Source organism: Puma concolor, chromosome C1 (assembly GCF_028749965.1).
Source record: "Puma concolor isolate L17-30 chromosome C1, mPumCon1.1.hap2, whole genome shotgun sequence".
Classification (NCBI taxonomy): domain Eukaryota; kingdom Metazoa; phylum Chordata; class Mammalia; order Carnivora; family Felidae; genus Puma; species Puma concolor.
In genome coordinates, this window is record NC_141674.1 from 6571016 (window position 1) to 6592856 (window position 21841).

Consider the following 21841-nt stretch of genomic DNA (forward strand, 5'->3'; position numbering starts at 1 on the left):
CAGGTGCCATCTGATGGTTGCCCAGCCCCCACTACGGGCTCCGTTCCCACTGCCTCTCAAAGGCTCTTTGGCCGCTGTCTCGGCAAACTTCTGACGAGGTATCCAGGGGTCATTGTGTGTCACCGAGGTCCCTCCAAGAACAGGGGTTCTCATCTGAACAGAGTGCAGGCGCCTGCCGTCACAACCTTGATTGGGTGCAGCCGTGGCTCTTTATTTTAATTTTCAGTCTCTGTATGAATGTAGTGCCGATTTCCCAGGGGCAGGGTTCAACTGACGTGAGCCCTTTCTGAAAGTGCCGTGAGTAATTTGGGTCCTTCCGTAGGTGTTTACAGCAGGTGCATTCTTGGTCTTTTGAGGTCAGAGGCTAGAGCTCTGGACCATGCGGGCTTTTCTCTCCAAAGTCACCCGTCAGAACTTTCCAGAAGGGACCGATACGTTTTGTTGGTTCTAGGGGCAGAGACTTCATGTTTATATCCCCTCTTGAGAAGAACACGGCTCTCTCCTGGGTGTTCCGGGGGATCTCTCCTCAAAGGGGCAGGTGGAATGGGGGGGTGGGGGGTGCGGGGGACCGTTGCTGCGCGGCCTCATCCTGCTGGTGGGAACCCCTCTGCCAGGGGCTCCGTGGCCAGGCTCGCACGGAGCATGCCCCGAGCGCGCTCACCACCAAAGCGTGTCCCCAAGTCCTGGCTCACGGGAGCGTGAAACCCTAACTGACAGGCAGAGCCGGACAGCAAGTCAACAAGCTGCAAAGTTGTCTGAAAGAATCACAGACCGCTCAGGGCGTGCTTCTCTTGCAAAACTCTGGGCTGCAGACACCGATGTGTGAGGTGGGGAGGCGGAGGGAGGGGGTTTATTTGATCTTCAGGTGAAAGGAGGCTTTATAAATGGGTCACCTTGTTCCGTAGCCTGCATTTCATTCTTTCCCCATCTTGGGTCAAGACAATGGTTTTACTGTTCTGGGGTCAATCGGACAAGCTGAGGGGGACTTGAGTTAAAAGGAGGTGAGTGTGTGACTGCCACTCTTCTCCCTGGCGGCCCTCCTGGGTGTGTGCCCTCCCTCCTCCCCCACCCCATCCATTTGTCACCGGTCACCTTGGATGTGTCTCCATCAGAGCCGTCCCTCCGCCCATTCAACAGACTTTTCCTCAAACCACAAAACAAAGGGATGATTTTTAGGAGAGCTCGTATGGGTCCAGGGGAGACAGGAGCCACCCCATTTTTACTGGGCAATTTCAAATTATGAATTAGAAACCGTGCCACTGGAAATCCTGGGAGCAATCACTGTGGAAATAACGTCCCTCTTTGGGACGGCCCCCTGGGCTGTACCCGGTGATTCTCGCCCTCCTCCCGATTCTGGATCCTTCCTGTGCGTCTTCCCGGCTGAATTAAACATTTATCCTCTGTCCCCTTTAGAAGAAGTGACACACACGTGGAGAGCCTTCAGGAGTTACTTTGGGAAACAACTCCTCTGTGGAAGTGTAAAGCCAGTATTCTTTTCCAGCCTTTATTCGTTTCCGTGTGCTTAAAACTCATTCCGTTACCCAAGTAATACGTGCATCACACACAAAAAAACTCAGTTCAAAAAGTGTTCACGGTGAATGCATCGTTCCTTCCACCCCGCCCCCCTCCAGGGTTAACCGTTGTGAAAGCTTTGGTGTTTATTCATTTTAGACCTTTCTCTGTGCCTGCCCACAGATAAACATGTGCAGATAGAATCTTCTTAAATTCCGTTCTTACAGAAATAGGATCCCGTCCTGCATCTTGTTCTCCATGGAACAGCGTCACGTGAGGTTTTGTACAAGTCAGCCGTCCGAGGGGCTGTCTGCTCCTCTCCAAGGCCGGGGGCGTCGTAGGGCCATGAGCGTCTCTGTCCCCGTGTCCCCGTGCAGGGCTCTCGGGTTCCGTAGGCAAGATCCTGGGAGAGCAGCTGGCGGGTGATTGCTGGGTGTCATACGTCTGGATGGCGGCCGCCACGTGGCCCCACGTGCCCAGGTGCGTGCTGCGGACTCACCCCCGTACCTGTGCGTGGGTGGCTTTCCCCCACATTCTCTCTAGACCACCTCAAGCTTTTAAGCCCTGTGCATCCCGCATGGCTCCCTGAAGTGGGATGCTTTTGCCCCTTAGAGGGTCTGAGAGGCGTCCCCTTTTGCAGTGGATGAGCTGGCTTTTGATCCATCGAAGATGATGTGTGCGTAGCATTAGTGGGGAAGAGTTGGGGGGCGGGGTTCAGGAGAGGGAAAGGGGTCTCCCCAAGTCAAACCATAGGGCTCGGCGACATCAGGCCTGACAGCAGGCACTCGCCCTCTGTGCCCCACCCCCAACCCCCACCCCTGGCCCCAGAGCCTTTAATCTTGTGCACGCGATTGTTAAGTAAATGCAGAGTCTTAAAGCTTCTGAGGTGTGTTTGCTCATGCCCCTCTGTGTCCCTCTTCTGGGAAAGACGAGGCAGTTTACAGGGCCAGTGTCCCTGCCCCTTGGCTGTGATTCCTGCTTCCCTCCCACTGTGCGCTCCTCTCTGACGCCCCCAGGCAGCCCTCCAGTGCACCAGACAGAACCAGGTGCTTGGCTTTGATGTTGGGGACGGGTCCTCCCCGCTTTGTTCCCCCCCCCCACCCCCGCGGCATACTGGGGCCAGTGCTGTGCCAGGTTGGTGAGTGGGAGGAGGGCCCCGGCTGAGCAGAGGGAAGTGGAGCGTGAAGACTGAGGCCCCAGGAGCACCCTCGGTCTCAGGGACGGCGCCACAGCCACTCATCAGCGTGGGCGAACTTGACCACGAGGTCAAGGTCCCCGACAAGGGAGATGTGGTGGGGTGGGCGCCTCGCCTGCTGTTCCAGGTGAGAAAGCCGTCCACGCGGCCTTTCCTGAACCCCCTCCAGTGACTTGTACCACACGGGGCCCCGTGCCAGCCGCGGCTCGAGAACGTGACCCCACAGGAGGTACAGCTCTGTGTTAGGACTTGCACACTCTCTGCCCGTTGTGTGAAGGGGGGCCCTTTCCCTCGCGGGCTTTCCGACCCACCCTTCTGTGGTTAGTTTTCTCCTCTGACCCTGTTTGATCTTTAATCTGATTTTACCTGTCGAAAAAAATGTCGCCAGGAGCTCCCAACCCAGAATGACTTGTCGACTCCCCGGAACCAGCAAGAGGGACAGTCCGACGGTCAGAGCTCCTTTGGACATATTTTACTTTGCTTCCACTGAAGTGCGCGTGCGCACACACGCGTGTTTCTAGGTGCGCGTGCATTCTTGCTCCTGGTTCAGAGAGCCATCCTGCTGCTGTGTTTGTGCCCGTTACAAGGGCAACACCCCACCCACCAAAACCACAGATCCCCGCCCCCCCCCCCCCAGGTCACCCTGGAGTCCTGCTCACCCCTGCTCCAGGCGTGTCTTTGATCTTGGGGAAGAAGCAGGACTGAGGACAGTGGGGACAGTATGTTACTTGGGCAATCAGAGGCTGGTGGGGCGGGAGGGGTGCAAACGAGGAATTTGTCTTGAGAGCTGGCTCGCGACGGTCTTGAGTAGTCTTGGGGACCCCGTGTCCTGTGCTTTTTGTTTTTAATTGATTAATTTATTCTGAGAGAGACAGAGACAGTGTGAGTGGGGGAGGGGCCTAGAGAGCCGGGGAGAGAGAATCCCAAGCAGGTTCCGCGCTGCCAGCTACAGAGCCCGATGCGGGACTTGAACTCGTGAAACTGTGAGATCGTGACCTGAGCCGAAACCGGGAGTCGGACGCTTAACCGACTGAGCCGCCCAGGCGCCCCTGTGTGTACGAGCTTTGTGAACAAGAACCCCGCAGAGAGAGTGAAAGAGCCGCAGCTGGGGGGGGGGGGGGGGGCGGGTGGCGATGGCCGCGGGCCGTCTCTGTCCTCGGCCTCTCTTGTTCCAGCCACGGCCACACCTGCTGCAGCTTTATTTCTCCCCCAGGGGGACAAGGTCTGGGTCCTCCCAATTCGTGGAGACTCACTAGGGACTCGCTGGGCCATTCCAGGCCCTGACACTCCTGTGACAACTTTAGGCCCTAAAAGGCCTGGACATCCGCGTTTGCCTCTCAGAAGGCAGGAAAGGGGACTGGTCTCAGAGCTGGGGCCTGTACTGCTTCTTCTGGTTCCTCCCTGAAGTTTGGCATCCCCTGCCGACTCCTTGGCCCAGTGTTAGCGATTGCTGCACAGGCCAAGCCGGTGCCTCTGTTACTCCGTGCCCTCCCCAACCCCCCAGAACCTCGTCCAGGCATTTTTGAAATAACGTCAGCAGTTGGCATGGGTTTAGGATGGAGGTGAGCAAACTGTGGCCTCGGGCCAAATCTGGCCCACTGTTTTTTGGCAATAAAGTTTTATTGGAACGTGGCCATGCCCGTTCATTTACATATCCTCTGAAAAGGCTAGAATATTTACAATCTGGCCCCTCACAGAACAAGTTTGCCAACCCCTGGCTTAGAAGGGACGTTAGGGGCACCTGGGTGGCCCAGTCAGTTGGGCGTCTGACTTCAGCTCAGGTCATGATCTCGCAGTTTGTGGGTTCGAGCCCTGCATCGGGCTCTGTGCTGACAGCTCTGAGCCTGGAGCCGCTTCGGATTCTGTGTCTCCTGTCTCTGCCCGTCCCATGCTCATGCTCTGTCTCTCTCTGTCTCTAATAATAAATAAAAGTAAAAAAAAAAAAAAAAGGGCGGGGGGGACGTTGAATTTGATTTGCTCAACATTTCAGACACCTGGGTCTTGGCTCAAGGCCAGCGTCCATCATAGGACCAAGTGCAGTGACCAAGAATATGGATAACAGGGATCTTTGTTCAGTGTGCAGAGCACAGCCTGGAACATAAAAATAAAAACAAAAGCAGAAGTGAAATTGCCAGTTGTACTAGGTCCTCTCTGGAACATTGTCTCTGTTGAGGAGAGGTGAGCTTGGGACACCCCTGTCCCAGGAGCAAACAGAGCCTCGGAAAAGCTAAGGGCGAGTCCTAGGCAGTGGCCTGAGGTGCGTGAGTCCCCCCCTCCCCCAGGACTGGAAGCCCCAGGGGCAGTGCTGATAGGAGCAGAGTAGGGAAGTGCACGTTGGGGGCGGAGAACTTACTGGCTCTTCCCAAGAAGGGGCTAGTGGAGTTTCTGGAGACCCCCAGAAGGGCAGATCTCTGCGGCTACATTTAAAAATGGAAGGAAAGGGAGGCCAGGAGGTGGCTAGGCGTGGACAGCATGAGGTCTACAAGAAGGAAGTGTCAACTTGGACCATAGCCTGGACACGGGGTGGGGGCAGGCAGGTGACGGGTGAATCAAGAATGGCTCCAGGGTTGCTATGGTGGTTGACCATCTGGGGGTGACCCTGACGACGGGCTGGCCCAGAGGCAGCAGAGCGGGTGGGCCACGTCCCCTGGGCGGGAGCCACTCCGCGGTGCCGCAGACAATTTACCCTGCCCCTCTTCCTTCCAGAGACTCCCGCTGCTCGAGGTCACGCGGTCCGGGGGCCCGAAAGGACCCTCCCTCTTGGACGGTGCCCTGGGTTGCTGGCCCAGGAGGGTGGGAGCTTAGCACAAGGGCCGCGCAAACGGACTTTGCCTGCAGGCCGTGGAATCTCTCAGAGCGTGGTTGACTGACTTGAACAGGTCGCCCCCTGCCACTGCAAGCTTATGCCGTCTTTTCTGTTGGCTCGCTCTGAGGCCGGCCTGACGCTGTGGCCGCCAGATCCCCTCCCACGTACATCTTCCGCCTTCCACTTCGGCCCTCCGTCTTCGGCGGAGATGAGGTGCGAGGCCCCTTGTCTAGCCCAGAGGTTGGCCGAGCTCGGCCAAGAATAGGGACCAGCTTATTCTCATAAAGTTTTATTGGAACTCAGCCATGCTCACGTATCAATGCACCGTCTGGGGCTGCTTTCACGCCACAAGGCAGAGCTGAGTACTTATCAGAGGCTGCCTGGCCACAGAGCCTAAAACTTTGACTATCTAGCCCTTTATCCGAGAAGTTTGCTGATCCCTGGTCTCGCTGAAGCAGGAGTTATATGTGTGCAGGCCCCGGCTCACAGGCCTGAGAGCTCCCTTCCTCTCTCCCTTTGTCACCCCCCATCCCTTCCCCAGCTCCACCCCTGACTTGTGCCAGCTCTCCCCACCTCCCCCATGCTCCATCTCCACCCGTTTCTCTCCAGGTAGTTTATTATTTTTCTATGGTTTATTTATTTTGAGAGAGGGAGCGAGAGCAGGGGAGGGGCAGAGAGAGGAGAGAGGGAGAATCCCAAGCAGTTTCCGCACTGCCGGTGCAGAGCCGACATGGGGCTCGAACTCACGAACCGTGAGATCACGACCCGAGCCGAAATCAGGAGTCAGGACGCTTAACCGACTGAGCCACCCAGGAGTCCGTCTCTCCAAGTAGTTGAAGTTAATGTGTTGGAGGGACTTCTCCTCGCCACATTTCTCTCCCGCATGTTCTGCCTGCCCAGTGTCTCCCCTGACCCCCAGCCCCTTCCTCACTCCCCCACCTGTGCCCGGCATGGGAACGCTGAGGTGCTGGGATAGATCCCACCAAAGGGCCATGGCCGTTGTGCTCCAGGAAGCAGTGAAATGAGCTCTCTGAGGAAGTCAGCTCCCTCCCGTCCTCCAGAGGGCTGACTGGGGTCCCCACCAGCGTCCTGCACAGGGAGGCCACTGGGCAGCAGCCAGAGGGAGGCGCCCAGGCAGAGATGAATTGGGTGCTTCCGACTTGGAGAACTGCCCCGGACCAGCTCAGGAAAATACTCGAATGGAGTCGGGGGAGACATGGATGAGGGGGTTCAGGGAAGGCTGCAGCCTGGTGGGCCCCGGTCTCTGCAATTACCAGGACCATGTTTGCACCCCCAAACCCTGGCTCTCTCTACCCCCACCCCGACACAGCCTGGCAAGCAGGTGCCAAACCCTCCACGGGACCACAGGCGAGTCCTGGAGGTTTCGATGGCTCTCAGGACTCAATGGGCCTGAAAGCTTGAAACTGGGGGATCCGGGACATCAGGTCACGATATCCACAGAACTTTCCAGAACCAGGGTGGCCCTCTGGCTGCAGAGGGACACCTCTGCTTTATACCAGCTTTGCATACCTTCGACACAAGAAGTCCTAGCCTGTCTCTGAAGAAATGACCATGCGTCGGGGAGCGATCAAGCCTTCCATTCCACACCAGAAAGGGGAGGGCGAGAAGCTTGGTGTGCTCGCTGAGATAAGGGGGTCGGGTCCAAGTGTTCCCACACAGGGACATTTGCTCTGCCGAGAGCCAGCCTCCTAGAAGCCAGGTCACCCTGAAGACGTGGTCCCAGGGGAGGGAGGCAACTCCGGGCTTGCTGGAAGGCCCAGGAGAGACAGCAGGCCCACTGCGGATGGCCCCCGCCCGCCCCACCTCCTGGCCCTGCCGGCCCCCGGGCACCCACGTGTCACACCCTCCTCCTTGGTCGTAACCCTCCTGGCACTACCAGCCGAGCGGACGGGACAGATGCAGTGAGGTCTCTCCTCCAACCCCACGACACGGTGAAGTCTTGGAGTCGGGCTTCCTCCCCAGATGGGCTGTTGGGACCCAAGGGGCCAAACACCGGCTGCTCGTTGAAGGGTGTGGGCGGGGAAAAGTGACGGTCCTCTAAGTGTTGGTCCAGAACTACCTGGGGGTGGGGGGCGAGAGTCTTCATTCTCACCTGACCGGGGGCCATGAGAAGAGTGTCACTGGTGGCCGCGGCCCAGGAGGGACACAGGACTTGCTGGGGAGGTCGCTGCAGCCTCAGGGACCAGCAGGCCGGGAGGGGGGCTTTCCGCCTACGCCCGGGTCGCCTCCCCTAGTGCGAACCCCTGCAAACAACTGTGCTAGAAAAGAGGAGGTACTGGGAAATGGAGTCTGGAAGTTTCTGCTGCCTGTCGGGGCTTCACTTTCCCTGCAGACAGCAGGGAAGGGACACAAGCCTCCCTTTGCTTTGCCCAAGGAAGATGCCCACTGCCCCAGGGCTGATTTCAGGATCCCTGCCCACTTGGCCTTCCTCCCTGGGAAACCGTGATGAGGCATTTGGAGAGTGTCGTGTAGCCGACACCATCGAGCATGGTGCCCGGTCCCCAGGCCCGTGTCCCCATGCTGGCTGCTGGTGAACAGCCCCTCTCCTTCCTGGCGGTGTAGTCATGGGGCCAGAGCCCGCATCAGGTGTACTGGGAGCACAGAGGCCAGGTGGCTGGGACGTGTCCGCGTGGGTAGCCTTGTGCTCCTGGTTTCCGGGTTCCCCTTCTTCCCACACGCCCTGCTCACCCCGCTCTTTCTCTCTCCATCCAATAGGCAACACTGAGCGCGCTGCAGTCCACAGAGGCTGCCTGGAAACCTTCCTTGGGACGTCTGTCTAGGCCTCATTGGAAAACTGGACGGGAGACCCCACGATTGATGAGTTTGCCTTGGGAGTCGGTGCAAAGGTGAAACCAAAGGCGAACATGGGTCAGAAGGTCACCGGAGGCATCAAGACTGTGGACATGAGGGACCCCACGTACCGGCCCTTGAAGCAGGAGCTCCAGGGCCTGGACTACTGCAAGCCCACCCGCCTGGACCTGTTGCTGGACATGCCCCCCGTGTCCTATGACATCCAGCTGCTCCACTCGTGGAACAACAACGACCGATCGCTCAACGTCTTCGTGAAGGAGGACGACAAGCTGATCTTTCACCGGCATCCGGTGGCCCAGAGCACGGACGCCATCAGGGGCAAAGTCGGGTACACGCGTGGGCTGCACGTGTGGCAGATCACGTGGGCCATGAGGCAGCGGGGCACGCACGCCGTGGTGGGGGTGGCGACGGCGGACGCCCCCCTGCACTCCGTTGGGTACACGACTCTCGTGGGGAATAACCACGAGTCCTGGGGCTGGGACTTGGGGCGCAACCGGCTCTATCACGATGGCAAAAACCAGCCAAGCAAAACGTACCCGGCCTTTTTGGAGCCGGATGAGACATTTATTGTCCCTGACTCTTTCCTTGTGGCCTTGGACATGGATGACGGGACTCTGAGCTTCATTGTGGACGGACAGTACATGGGAGTGGCTTTTCGAGGACTCAAGGGCAAAAAACTGTATCCTGTAGTGAGTGCCGTCTGGGGCCACTGTGAGATCCGCATGCGCTACTTGAACGGCCTCGACCGTAAGTGTCCTCTGTGCTGTCCAGTGTGGCAGCATTCCTGGATTTCTTGTGTCCCCGGGATCCTGGCTGGGCCTGGCCAAAAGTTCACAGTCATTGGAACTAAATTGTCTTTAGGTAGACATCCCAGCATATTCAGATCCTCGGAGGTCACTCTTGCTTTCCTCTACTTAAGTGAAGAATTCTAGCTGGAGTCGGCCAGATTACCTGATAGCACCTCGTGGATGGATGGATGGATGGATGGATGGATGGATGGATGGATGAGTGGATGGATGGGTGGTTGGGTGGATGGATGGATGGGTGGTTGGGTGGTTGGGTGGATGGATGGATGGATGGATGATGGATGGGTGGATGGATGAATGAGTGGATGGATGGGTGGATGGATGGGTGGATGGGTGGGTGGATGGATGGATGGGTGGTTGGATAGATGGATGATGGATGGGTAGAGGGATGAATGAGTGGATGGATGGGTGGGTGGATGGATGGATGGATGATGGATGGGTGGATGGGTGGGTGGATGGATGGATGGGTGGTTGGATGGATGGATGATGGATGGGTAGATGGATGAATGAGTGGATGGATGGGTGGATAGGTGGGTAGATGGATGGATGGATGGATGGATGATGGATGGGTGGATGGATGATGGATGGGTGGGTGGGTGGATGGATGGATGATGGATGGGTGGATGGATGATGGATGGATGAGTGAATGGATGGATGGATGGATGAGTGAATGGATGGATGGATGGATGAGTGAATGGATGAGTGGATGGATGGGTGGATGAATGAGTGGATGGATGGGTGGATGGGTGAGTAGATGGATGGATGGGTGGATGGGTGGGTGGATGGATGGATGGAGAATGGATGGATGGATGGATGGATGGGTGGTTGGATGGATGGATGGATGGATGATGGATGGGTGGATGGATGAATGAGTGGATGGATGGGTAGATGGGTGGGTGGACAGATGGATGGGTGGATGGATAGATGGATGGATGGATGGATGATGGATGGGTGGATGGATGGATGATGGATGGGTGGATGGATGGATGGGTGGTTGGATGGATGGGTGGATGGATGAATGAGTGGATGGATGGGTAGATGGGTGGGTGGACGGATGGATGGGTGGTTGGATGGATGGATGGATGTTGGATGGGTGGATGGATGGATGGGTGGTTGGATGGATGGATGATGGATGGGTGGAGGGATGAATGAGTGGATGGATGGGTGGATGGGTGGATAGATGGATGGGCAGATGGATGATGGATGGATGATGGATGGGTGGAGGGATGAATGAGTGGATGGATGGGTGGATGGGTGGATAGATGGATGGGCAGATGGATGATGGATGGATGATGGATGGGTGGATGGATGATGGATAGGTGGGTGGATGGATGGATGGATGGATGGATGGATGGGTGGGTGGATGGATGGATGGATGAGTGAATGGATGGATGGATGGATAGATGGATGGATGGATAAATGGATGAGTGGATGGTTGGATGAATGGATGGATGCATGCATGCATGAATAGATGCTCTTTTTTTCTGGTTGGTCTGTCTCCAGTTTTGACCTGCAGTTGACCAAAATCTGGCACAGTAGCTGGGGGTTTATTATTGAGCTAGGGTTTGCAGTCTTCGGAGTATGAGGACCTCTTACAGAAATGAAAACCAGTGTTCTCTGTTTCTCATTAAACAGGTGTAGGGTCACTCTCTTCTGGTGCTGGGGTCTTCTGAGTTGGCTCCTTCAGGACATAGTCCCCTGGAGGGATTTGTTCAATCAGGATGTCAGGAGGCCTTTGGGGGAGGATCATGTGGATTAGAAGGAGGCTGAATCAGCAGTGATTCCCACAGGTCCTTTGGAAAAGGTAGTGGCCTTTCTCAGACCACATGTTAAATAGCCCACATGTAGCCACACTGTCCTCCTGGTTTAGGAAGTAGAGGGTTCCGTGGGTGGCTTTGTGGCTGGGACCCCATGGTGGCAGGAGGTCCCAGAGTTCCAGAACTGTCCATCCCCATGCTTGGCCCTCCCTCTTTCATGGGTCCCTTCCACCATCTGCAAACCCCACCTTGGAAAGGGGGCGATACAGAAAGCCTTGCCTGCCCATGTGCCGACCATTTTTAAGGGGCAAGTTTGGCCTGGCACCCCGAGATCTAACCCCACCCTTAGGCCAGGTGAGCAGTCGGGGAAGCCCCTGCTGGGGTCAGAAGCACAAACGCTGACTCTGGTCATGCTGCCTCCAAACCTTCAGCTTCTCCCATGTCCCTTCCCTACTTCAGCCTTGGAAGATACCAGAGAAAATATCCAGGGACATAAGGCAGAGGCAAGTTTTAAACACTTCTCTTTGGAAGTCTCCACCGCCTCTTTCCCTCGCTCCTTGCCCCTGGCTTTGGCTGGGTGATGGCAATGAACTCACCTGCGCAACCCAGTACCCCTAGGTCACGGGACTCTTGGCAGGAGCAGTCAGGTGTGCGTCCAGCAGGTGACCTCCCCTCAGGATGTTATCTCAGACCTGGTCTAGGGAACCAGGAGAGCAAGTTCTGTGAGTCTGTCTCCCCAGGTGATGGTAGTAGACAGTCTACAGCCACATCTGCCCTGGGCCGGGAAAGACAGGGATTGGGAGAACCAGGCACATCCTGCCCAGGACCTAGGATCTCAGGAGCCCTGGCCCTGGCAGAAGAATGAACACAGCCCCAGATCGTTCCATGCCCATTCTGTGCAGCCAGACAGATGAATGAATTGCTGGGCCCCCTGTGTTGTCGCCAGGCCACTGGGGCTATTGGTCTCCATAAAGCTGTCCAGCCCCCCGGTGCCCTCCAGGAACAGGTCCATCAGTGTTGTGTGTTTGCAGGGCTCCCCTGTTCCCGTGGCCAGCTCTAATATAGAACACAGACCCCTGAGTGGCCCGGAGGGGACTAGCCTGTTCACCCTGGCAAGTCAGGGCACACTCAGCCCGAACTGTTCCTCTGCTGAGTCAGGGCGAGGCCCAAAACAGTCCTGGAGGCCCAGACGGGCGTCTTGTAAAGGGGATGCCCTGTCAGCTCTGCCTCAGGTGGGAAGTCGGATGCTTCTGTAACTTTTCTTGTTGGGGAAACGTACAGGGCTTGAGGGGAGTGGGGAGCGGGCGTTGGAATGTGTTGTTGAGAGTTGCATTTGTGAGCCGGGTCTCGGGTGGAGACCCCCAAGTACCAGGTGGCTGGAGCCTACCTTGGGTTCTCTTGACTAATGATGAGGACCTCTCCCTCCCCTGAAATGCCATGCTGTAGCCAAAGCCAAATTTGCCTCCCCGATGGGCATTGAAGACCGTGCCTGGGACATCCAGGACGCGGCAAGGAAAGGGTTTACTCGAGAGGCAGTCAGACGAGGAGACGGGAGGGCAGGCCTCAAATCCACCTCCCTGAAGGGAGAGTCGGGGAAATTTAAAGGCAAGAGGACAAGGTCCGAGTAAAAAGTTGAGCCGGCTTGTGAGTGTGCAGCTGCGATCAGTCCCACGAACTCTTTGGTTCCTGGGTTTTGGTGCCAGGCAATATCCGGACGCCCTTTTGCCTTCTCGGCTCCCCCAGTCCCAGTCCGTCATGAATGGGCCCCATTCTGCGCAACCAGTTGACTTTGGAGGATGCAGATAGGAAGACCCATGAGGCTGGTAGAACGCCAACAGCCGGACACACACACACAGAATAGGATAAGTGCCAGCCTCGGCCCGTTCACCGACACCTCGGTTCCGTACCAACAGAGCACCTCACACTCTCCTTCTAGGGAAGGACCACTCTGGCTGCTGCGTAGAAATGAACGATGGAGGCGACAGTGGCCCCTGGAAGGCCAGGGACGAGCCATGACAGTTGTCCAGGGGAAAGGGGACCGGGGCTTTGGCCAGAGTAGGGAAGTTGAGCTTGAGGTGCTCACTGCACACATCTAGATGGCTCTGCCAGTCTAGACAGTCGGTGGGACAGTCATCCGCGGCTGGACGGTGTGTGACGCTGGGACCCCGGGTTGAGCTCACCCAGGGAGTGAGCGGGCAGGGCTGAGGCGGAGCCCTGGGGCGCGTCAGTGTTTTGGGGTCAGGTGGACAGAGGGGTGAGGAGGCGGAGTGGCCGTGGGGCTTGGGAGGTGAGTGGTATCCTGGACAACAAGTGAAGGAAGGACTTGAGGAAGGACGAGGTCCAGTATGGTGACGGCGGAGAATTGTCCATCAGCTTTGGCAACAAGGCCATGACCGGTGACCTTGACAGAAGTCGTCAGGGTTGGGGTGGGGGGAGGCTCAGAAGAGGAGCAGGAAGGACGGTGTGTTCAGTCCCTTGGGCTGTTGGAGTAAATGACCACCAACCGGGTGCTTAAACCAACAGAATGTAATCTCTCACAGTTCCAGAGGCCAGATGTCCAAAATCAAGGTGCCCAGGGTTGGGTCTTCCAAGGAGAACCCTTCCCAGGCCTCCCTCCTGGCTTCGGCTGGTTGATGACTGTCCTCGCTGTGGACGCATCACTCCATCTCTGCCTCCGTCATCACATGGCCTCATTTTATTGGGACACCAGCCATTGGATTCAGGGCCCCCCCCTACTCCGGCATGACCTTATCTTAGCTATTTACATCTGCAAAGATGCTGTTTCCAAGAGGGTCACATTCTGAGGATCCAAGTGGTTCTGAATTGGGGGTGGGGGGGGACGCTATTCGGCCCACTGTAGATGTGGAGGCGGCAATTCCAGACCATTCCCACGAGACCCCCGTGCTACCTGCCACCTCAGGGGAAGGTGAGACTGCACTCAGATGGGGTGCTCATTGGGCGAGGTCAAAGGGCGCCTGTGTCTTCTGCCAGGAGGGTTTGCTTTACCGTCCAAGGCAACTGAGGAAGGGAGACTGTCATGGCAGCCCAGGTCCGTGGTCCATGGGGGGAGTGGAGTGTGACGGGCAGAAGGTCTAGCCAGGGCTGGCTAGATAACGTCTTCTCAGGGTCACAGCCTCTGGGGCGGTCTGACTTATTAGTCTGGGAAGTTGTCTGAGCCCTCCTTCCCCACCCACCCCACCCCACCCAACGCCACCCCACCGCACCCCAGCCACCAGGTCCTGCCCTCAGCAGGGACCAGCGGTTTGCAGAGCCCGTCAGCCTAAGTCGCTAAGCGTGGCCACCCTCCGTGCTCACCCGGCCCTCCTGCCCCTGGGTGACCTCCCCCACCATCCAGCCGCCTCTGACCACAGCCCATTTGTTCTGACTCCTCCAGCCTTGAGACTTTCTGGGGCTGAAGCTGCAGCCAGAGGGACTGTAGTGTCACCCTTCCTCTTTCCTGGGGAGACAGGACCCAGCTTGGGCCCTGGGCCTGCCTGTCCCCCCCGCCACACACCCCCCCCCCCCCGCCGGAGATGCAAAAATGAAAAGACTTACTTGCAAGCCGCAGGCTGACCGTCCCCCAAGGGAGAGTCCCTGCCTCATGGGTCCTCCCTGCTCCCACTTAGCGTCTCCCGCTAAGGAAGCATTTTCCCTGCGGTTCCAGCATTTTCAAAGTCTCCCTTTTCCTGCTCCCGGATAAGTAAGTTTGGTGAGGTCTGTCGTGATTGTGGGTTTGGAGACAGCTCAGCTCTTTTCCTCAGGAGACTTTTGACTTGGTGACCTCCTCCTGGGGTCCTCCTGTGGGTCCCCTCCCGGGGCGCCTCACCCGCTGGTGGCTCCCTCCCACATCTCCATTCCAGCTGGACTGCAGAGAAGAGCCCTAGTCAAGGATACTAATCACCCAACCTGCAAGAGTTTCCTTCTGGGGGAGAGAGACCACTTAGGAGGGAAGGGATTGTTCTAGACGCCCTGTCCCCCAAAACGCTGGTCACATGAGGACAACAGGCTCTCAGAGTCGGGGGAGCCGGGAACCAAAGGTGCCTCATTACCCAGCCAGGGGTCAGGCCTCCTTCCCTGGTGGCCAAGGACAAGGAGTTAGGGTTTTGTTTTGCCTCTGTTTGGTGAGACCTGCTTCACGTTAAGGAGAGGTGCCCACATGCCCTGGGATGGCCATCCTCCAGCCACGACTGTCTAGAATCCAGCTCACAGAGCATTTGCACTGGAAGCTGCTTGCAGTCACAGGGGCGGCCAAGGTGACGGGTGGGAATGGGAACGTGGCTGAATCAGGGGCACTTCCTGACGCGAGACACTGTCCTCGACCTCCCGGACGCAGAGTTCGTCCATTTAGCCTGTGAGCTATCACAGCCCCGGGCTCTGGAGGCGTGAGCTGGGTTGCAGGAGAGCTCCCGGTCGGCGGTCGGCGTGCTGGGCCGTGCGTGTTCAGATAGGCCACCAGGTATCCATTGCTCCTTGAAATGTGGAAGTTGGCGCATAAACCGTCCAGTTCCTCAACCTTCTGCTCCCATAAAAAGCACCCGATTCACTTCCCGACTGTGCGCCCTCAGTGCCCGCCCCTCCCATTCATACAAACTATGTAAAGTTTGTGATGAGCCCCTCAGCTTCCGGGAGATGGGCAGAGCGGCCGACGCACCTTGCACGGTCATCAAATAAGTAAACTCTTGCCTTCCCCGCCGGGCAGCTTCCTCGGTGGGATTTCACTGGGTACCTTACTTTGTGCGTGGAGCTCGAGGCAGAGCCCGCAGGCCCCCGTCAAAAGTGTTGAGGTGGGGAGGCCTTCCTGGGTTCTGTTAGTGACCAACTGAAATCAGGATGTATATTTTCCCCGGCCCGGTGCCCATCTCCCTCTCCGTGGCCAGTGCACTCCTGGTCTCTGCCCGGCCTTTGGAAAGCCATCAGACCGTGGCCCTGTGCATCATCGTTGACCTCCTACAAGACCCAGGGGGGAATGACCTGTTTGTGCCCTCACGGTCCCCAAGAATGGGCCCATCGGGGGATGCTCGGGTGACGGGTCCTAACGCATCACTGGCTCTGTCAGCTGCAGCTTCCGTAACTCGTCCTGGCAGGTCGGTTATGTCCGAAGGACACATCCTTCTGGTTTCACAACCCCCATAACTGGATCATTCAGTGTGGTCCAAAGATGGTCAGGCAGAGGAGGCTCCCCCATATCACATAGCTGCTTTCGGTGGGGGGGGGGGGTGGAAGGAGGTAGACGTAGGTCCTCATCCGTCTGGGTAAACTGCAGGGGGCCGTTGGGAACTTCCTCCTCCCGTTGGCCTAGAGAGAGCCCAACTGCCGAATAGGCTGGACCTGGGTGTGTGTTCACTTTCTAGCCCGTGGCTCTCCCCTCCCTGAGCCCGTTTCCCCGTCGGTAGGTTGAGGGGGGGCTGCAGTCCCCGCCAGGCACACGGTACGTGTTCCACAAGCCATGACCGCTGCTGGTGCTGTGATGTTAATTTCAGGTAGGCTGTCACCAAAAAGAAGGCAGCTGGGGCTGCGGGTTTGCAGAGCTCTGCTGTTTAGAAACATTTCTCAGTGAGGGTCCCCGTGGGATGCCTTGGACACCATTAAGCCAAGAGGGTGTGATGGGAACTCCCTCTCAGTCTTCCCTCTGCAGCCCTGCACAGCCCTCTGGCCACATTCATGGCTCTTACTACTTTCTCAAGTGCCCTCAGCCACCAGGGGAAGCCCCTCGGGCTCCCCATGGGAGCTGAGCCACATCCGGGAGGGAGAAGGGACTGGCCCGATGGGGGCAGATGGAGAGAGCTCCTGAGTGGAGGAGAGGAAGGGCCACCGAAATCCCCCACTCGGTCCATAGAAGGGCCACTCAGCGCGTTTCCAGGTCAGGAACCACTGGGAGGCATTTCTGGCCGTCAGGATCTCAGCTGGAGGAGACTCTAGGAAGCATCTGGTCTGGATTCCTCATCGTACAGTTGGGGAAACTGAGGCCCAGGCCGAGGGAGTGGTCTGCTCGAGGTCAGGCTGCTGTGCAGGGCAGAAGTGAGGACCAGATGTGAGGCCACTGGCACAGGACGCTTTACGACGCGGGGGGAAACTCCTGTCTCTGTGGGCTCGCAGGTGGGAGGAACCGGGCCCTGCTCCCCGGGGAGTCTGGAACGTTTGGCCCCCAAGCATTTAGTGCATTCTCCTGCCTCCAGGCAGGGCTGCCTTTAATCATCCTGTGCTGTCCAGGAACCGAGAAAGCTTTTCACGAACAACATTTACCATTTCAGCTCCTTCTGCCGTCTCGCTGTGGCTGGCCACCCGTGGGGGTTGCTTGCCTTCATTTAAAGCCAGGAATTTAGCAAATGTATTATCAAGCCTCAGATGGATTCTGTTTTTTGATAACAGCTCTGTTGACATGTAATTCACAGGCCATACAATCCCCACATTTAAAGCGTATGAGTCCATGGGCTCTGGTATAGTCACAGTTGTGCAACCATCACTGTGATCGGTTCTAGAACACTTCCGTCTCCCCGAGGGAACCCCGTACTCATCAACTCCCCATTTCCCCCCAACACCTCCAGCCATAGGGTTTGCTCTTCAAGAGTTGAGGTTTTTTCATGTTATTTTTCGTATTCTGGGACACACTCGTGAGTATTAGAGAACGGCGATCTGCTTCTCATTGGGGGCAGGGGATCTCCAGGGAAATGCTGGGTTTTTCTCGGTGTTTTTTTTTTTTTTTTTTTTTGGTCACAGAGGAGTCTCGGTGTCAGGGGGAGACCCTGGACGAAGCCACGGATGCCGTCGCTTCAGCTCTTCCCGTGTTGGGGATGCTGCAGGGTGGCCCTGAGCAGCTCCAAGGGGGCTCACCTCCTCCTTGCTTCTGGGAGAAGGGCCAGGAAGGGTCAGCCCCGGGGAGGCGGGGAGAGCAAGGCCCACTCTGCCCCCGGCGGCCTCCAGGGCCTGGGAGGGAGTGACTGTCACACTCCTTCTGGAGCACACAGGCTGCATGCATGGAGCCTCCCTTGCGGGAAGACGGGCCCCGGCTGTCTGGGGACACAAGGACAGAAGTGCTCCTTCAGGCTGCAGCTAGAGGTCCCTCTCAAATCCAGGTGCCTGAGGCGGCCCTGCCGTGAGCCCCAGCCTCAGTTTCCCTGGCCGCGAGATGAGATGCCCTGGCGGTGGCCGGGGCGGTCTCGAGGGTCCCGGCTGCCGAGCCTGGGCTGATGTTTCCACTCTGCCTGGCCTGGGCTCTCAGCTTTCTCTCCGTCAGAGAGAGAAGAGCTGGGACGGAGGAGTTTCTGCAGACATCACACCTCCAGGCTGCAGGGTGGCTGGGTGTCCTCCACCATTTCTTCACCATCTGTCTTCATTGGCGGTGGGGTCTGGAGCCTAAAGGATGTGGTTGCTGAGCCCGGGCTGCCTGGATTTGGACCCCAGAGCTTAACCCGGCACATTAGGCCCCCTCTGCTTCGGTGCCCTCAGCAGTGAGCGGGGGGACAGCTGCAGGACCCACGAGCATTGGGTTCACCTAGAATGATTCCCCTCCTGGACGCCCGTGTGGGGTCTGGAGCTGGGCCGTGTGGGGGGAAGGGCTGGCTTCCGTGTGCCCAGACGGACGCGCTGTAAAGGCTACCGCTCGTCCTGTGGGTAAGAGCAGGGACGGCCTGGGTTCTGACCCAGTTCCACCTCCTACCAGCACCGTGACCCTGGGCGGGTTATTTGGACTCACTATCCCTCAGTGTCCTCATCTGTAAAATGGGGATGATGATAATGATGCCTCCCTGTGCTTGTTAAGCCCCTCCGAGCAAACCATAATAAACCATCAAGGGAGGGGCGCCCGGGTGGCTCAGTCGGTTAAGCATCTGCTTCTTGATTTCAGCTCAGGTCATGATCTCACGCTTCATGAGATCGAGCCCCACGTCGGGCTCCGCCCTGACAACAAGGAGCCTGCTTGGGATTCTCTGTCTCCCGCTCTCTCTGCCCCTGCCCCCCTCGCCCTCTCCGTCTCTTTCTCGAAATGAATAAACTTAAAAAAAAAAAAAGAAAGAAAAACCAAAGTGCGGGGCTGCATTTGAAAACTAAAAACAAATAACAAACCCCTAAGGGACCTGTTGTTTGCGGAGGGCTCACAAAGGTGGCCAGCCCCGGGCAGGTTTTCTGTGTTAGCTAATAACAGTTGACTTAACGTGTAGAATGGTCTCCTCACCAGTTGTGTATTGAAACGAACAGTCAGAGTATCGCCAGCGTTGTCAGCATTTTCTTTTTTTTTTTTAACGTTTATTTATTTTTGAGACAGAGACAGACACAGCATGACCGGGGGAGGGGCAGAGAGAGAGGGAAACACAGAATCGGAAGCAGGCTCCAGGCTCTGAGCCATCAGCCCAGAGCCCGACGCGGGGCTCGAACTCGCGGACCGCGAGATCGTGACCCGAGCTGAAGTCGGACGCTCAACCGACTGCGCCACCCAGGCGCCCCCAGCATTTTCGTTCTGGAGCCACCCAGAGCTGCGCTAACCTGCTGTCCTTGCTCTGTCCCCCCCAGCCGAGCCCCTGCCGCTCATGGATCTCTGCCGCCGCTCCGTGCGCCTGGCCCTGGGGAAGGAGCGTCTGGGTGACATCCACACACTGCCGCTGCCCGCCTCCCTCAAGGCTTACCTCCTCTACCAGTGACGCTCTAGCCCCGGCATGGCCAGCACGACAGCCACCTGGTGCCACCTCACCGAGCTACCGCCGTGCCCCGCGCCGCGGGCTGGCATCTGGCCGCGGGAGGAAGCCCCTGCTCTCCCTCTTCATCCCGCCCAGCGCCCCTGCCGGACACGGACAGCTCGACCCAGGCTCCCCTGTCCCCCGTCCTGACGTTGGCAGAAGTCCCCTGCATGCCGCACAAGGTCCCTCTTTGGAAAAGGACACATAGAACAGACTCCTAGGAAGCCCTGCGCTGAGCTCCGATCTGCCCTCGGGGTGGCGTGGGCTACCCCTGCCACCTGCCGGGTCCCAGCGCCAAGCGCAGATCCCAGGGGTGCTAAGAGGTGCTCAGATAAAGGCTGGTGCCGAGGCCGGTGGGGCCACGCCACGGCAGACAACGCTCAGGACGTCAGGAACTCCCCACGGACTCCGAGGCAGAAGCAAACCAAGATCGGACCTTCCGCAGCGCCCAGCATCAGCCCCGGCTGTCAGTCCCTTGGTACCCTCTATTTATTCTTTGAACAATAACAAAAGCCATTTATTTATTCCATTTAGAAAGGAAACCTTGTTTCAGTACCCTCTCTCTGGAGTGTTCTGGTGGTCCCTTCCACCTGCCCCTCCCCGGGATATGTGTGTGCCTCACCTGCCCCTCTTGGGGGGCCGTGTCCTCACAGGGGCACGAGGGTGTCTTTGTTTGGGGCTCTGGACCTACAGTTTCCGGGGGGGCTCTGCTCCGAGTTCCCGAGCACGCCCCTCAGGGAACATTTGCCTCACGTGCAATACGAGAATCTTGGGGGTCCCGTCTGCAAGGGCTGTGGCAGCTCCCTGTGTCTCTCCAGGTGGCCACTCACCCCTCGGGCTCGGCCATCTTTGCACGTGGTTTTATTTCTTCAGTCTTCTGGGGGAGGGTGTTGCTGCTTTTGCCTTTCCTTTCCTAGCTGAGATTTCCCATGTGCGTCGTCAGAAGCCCTGGCCTTCTGGAGCCTCAACCAAGAAGGGAGGCTGAGTGGGTCTCTGTCCCCAGAGGAACCAGGGGCAGGACGGGCTGGGGAGACCACAGAGAGGTGGTGCCCCACCGGAAGCCAGCGCAGGCCCCCACTTAGTGCCCCTGTCTGGGCTCTGCGCCCGAGTGGAACAGCCTCAGCTCACCACCACCCCCACCCCCCCCCCCCCCGCAGAGCCACACGAGGTGCAGGGCGGGGTGGGACGGGGCAGCCAATAGAAGAGGGTCACTAGCGCCCTGCCACAGCCCCCCCCCCACGTAGCAGCCCCCGGCCCCTGCCACCGCGTTCACCACCTTCTATCTTGAGGTCAACTCTCTTCGAATCGGACTTCTGTTCGTTTCTGTACCAGTACAATAGATGACTTTATTTGTTTAAATGTTTAATATATATACATATATATTTGTCTGTAAGAATTATGTTTTAAACAGCTGCTGTAGGGTACCTTTAAAAAAAAAAAAGTCTTCCAACGGAGTATATTTTTTAAAGCACAAAATTGGTACCAAGTCTGGGTGAGGAATGTAAATTGCCCCCTTATTAGTTTGAGGTTTTTTCCAAGGGCAGGGGCGGGGGGGGGGGGGAGTGGGGAGGAAATCTTACCTGTAAGACTTTTAAAGACTTTTCCTCACTCCTGTTTCGGGGTGGGTCGTGTTCTCATGAATGTTGCACACGAGAGAGTTCTATTTCTGCCGCTCCCAGCCTTACTGCCTTGGCCCAGCCGTCTCCCACCGACGCCGGATGAATTGCGGGCTCTTTGTCATTTCTCTGCACCTCTGTCCCCAAGCTTCCCAAACCCCGGCCCCACCCTTCTTTCCCCTCAGCCCAGAACCTTGTGACCTGTACAGTTTTGAAACTCCCGTTCTATTTTATGATGGTTAATAATAGTCAGTAACCTAATAAAGGAAAGTTTATTAAAAATACAAAGCCACTTTTGACTCTCTCTCTGTGTCTCGGGGGAAGGAAAGGGCTGTGGCCAAGCCCTCCCTGCGTGCGTCCAGTTCTCAGTAGATACTAAGGTGATCCCCAGGACCCTTTGGCAGAGGGTGGGATGCCCACCGAGGCCCAGTGAGGAGGAGAATCCTAGAGAGGTGATCCTAGAATGTCCCCATCCCTTTTTAGAAGTTTGTGAGCCTGCAGCCCAGACTGAGACTTTCTGAGCCTGATGGAAAGGATTCTGCACATCAGTGAGAGCCCCTGGCTCATCAGTGCCCTATGGTTTGAGTTGACAGCGTGGGCTTTTTAAGGGGCAAGATATGGGTCCCCGCTCTGCACACTCGGTAGAAG

The 21841-nt window shown here is 57.4% G+C and overlaps 1 protein-coding gene across 5 annotated transcripts in view; it reads left to right on the forward strand.

Moving 5' to 3' along the window:
• SPSB1 (splA/ryanodine receptor domain and SOCS box containing 1) overlaps positions 1-21485 on the forward strand; it is an 83142-nt gene extending 61657 nt beyond the window's left edge. For all 5 annotated transcript variants that reach the window (XM_086715602.1, XM_086715599.1, XM_086715601.1 and 2 more), the window contains exons 2-3: positions 8250-9092; positions 19414-21485. In XM_086715602.1, coding sequence (XP_086571728.1) covers positions 8399-9092; positions 19414-19541 — 822 coding nt within the window. In that variant the 5' untranslated portion in view covers positions 8250-8398 and the 3' untranslated portion in view covers positions 19542-21485. The remainder of the gene's footprint in view (positions 1-8249; positions 9093-19413) is intronic.
• The last annotated feature ends 356 nt before the right edge of the window (positions 21486-21841 follow it).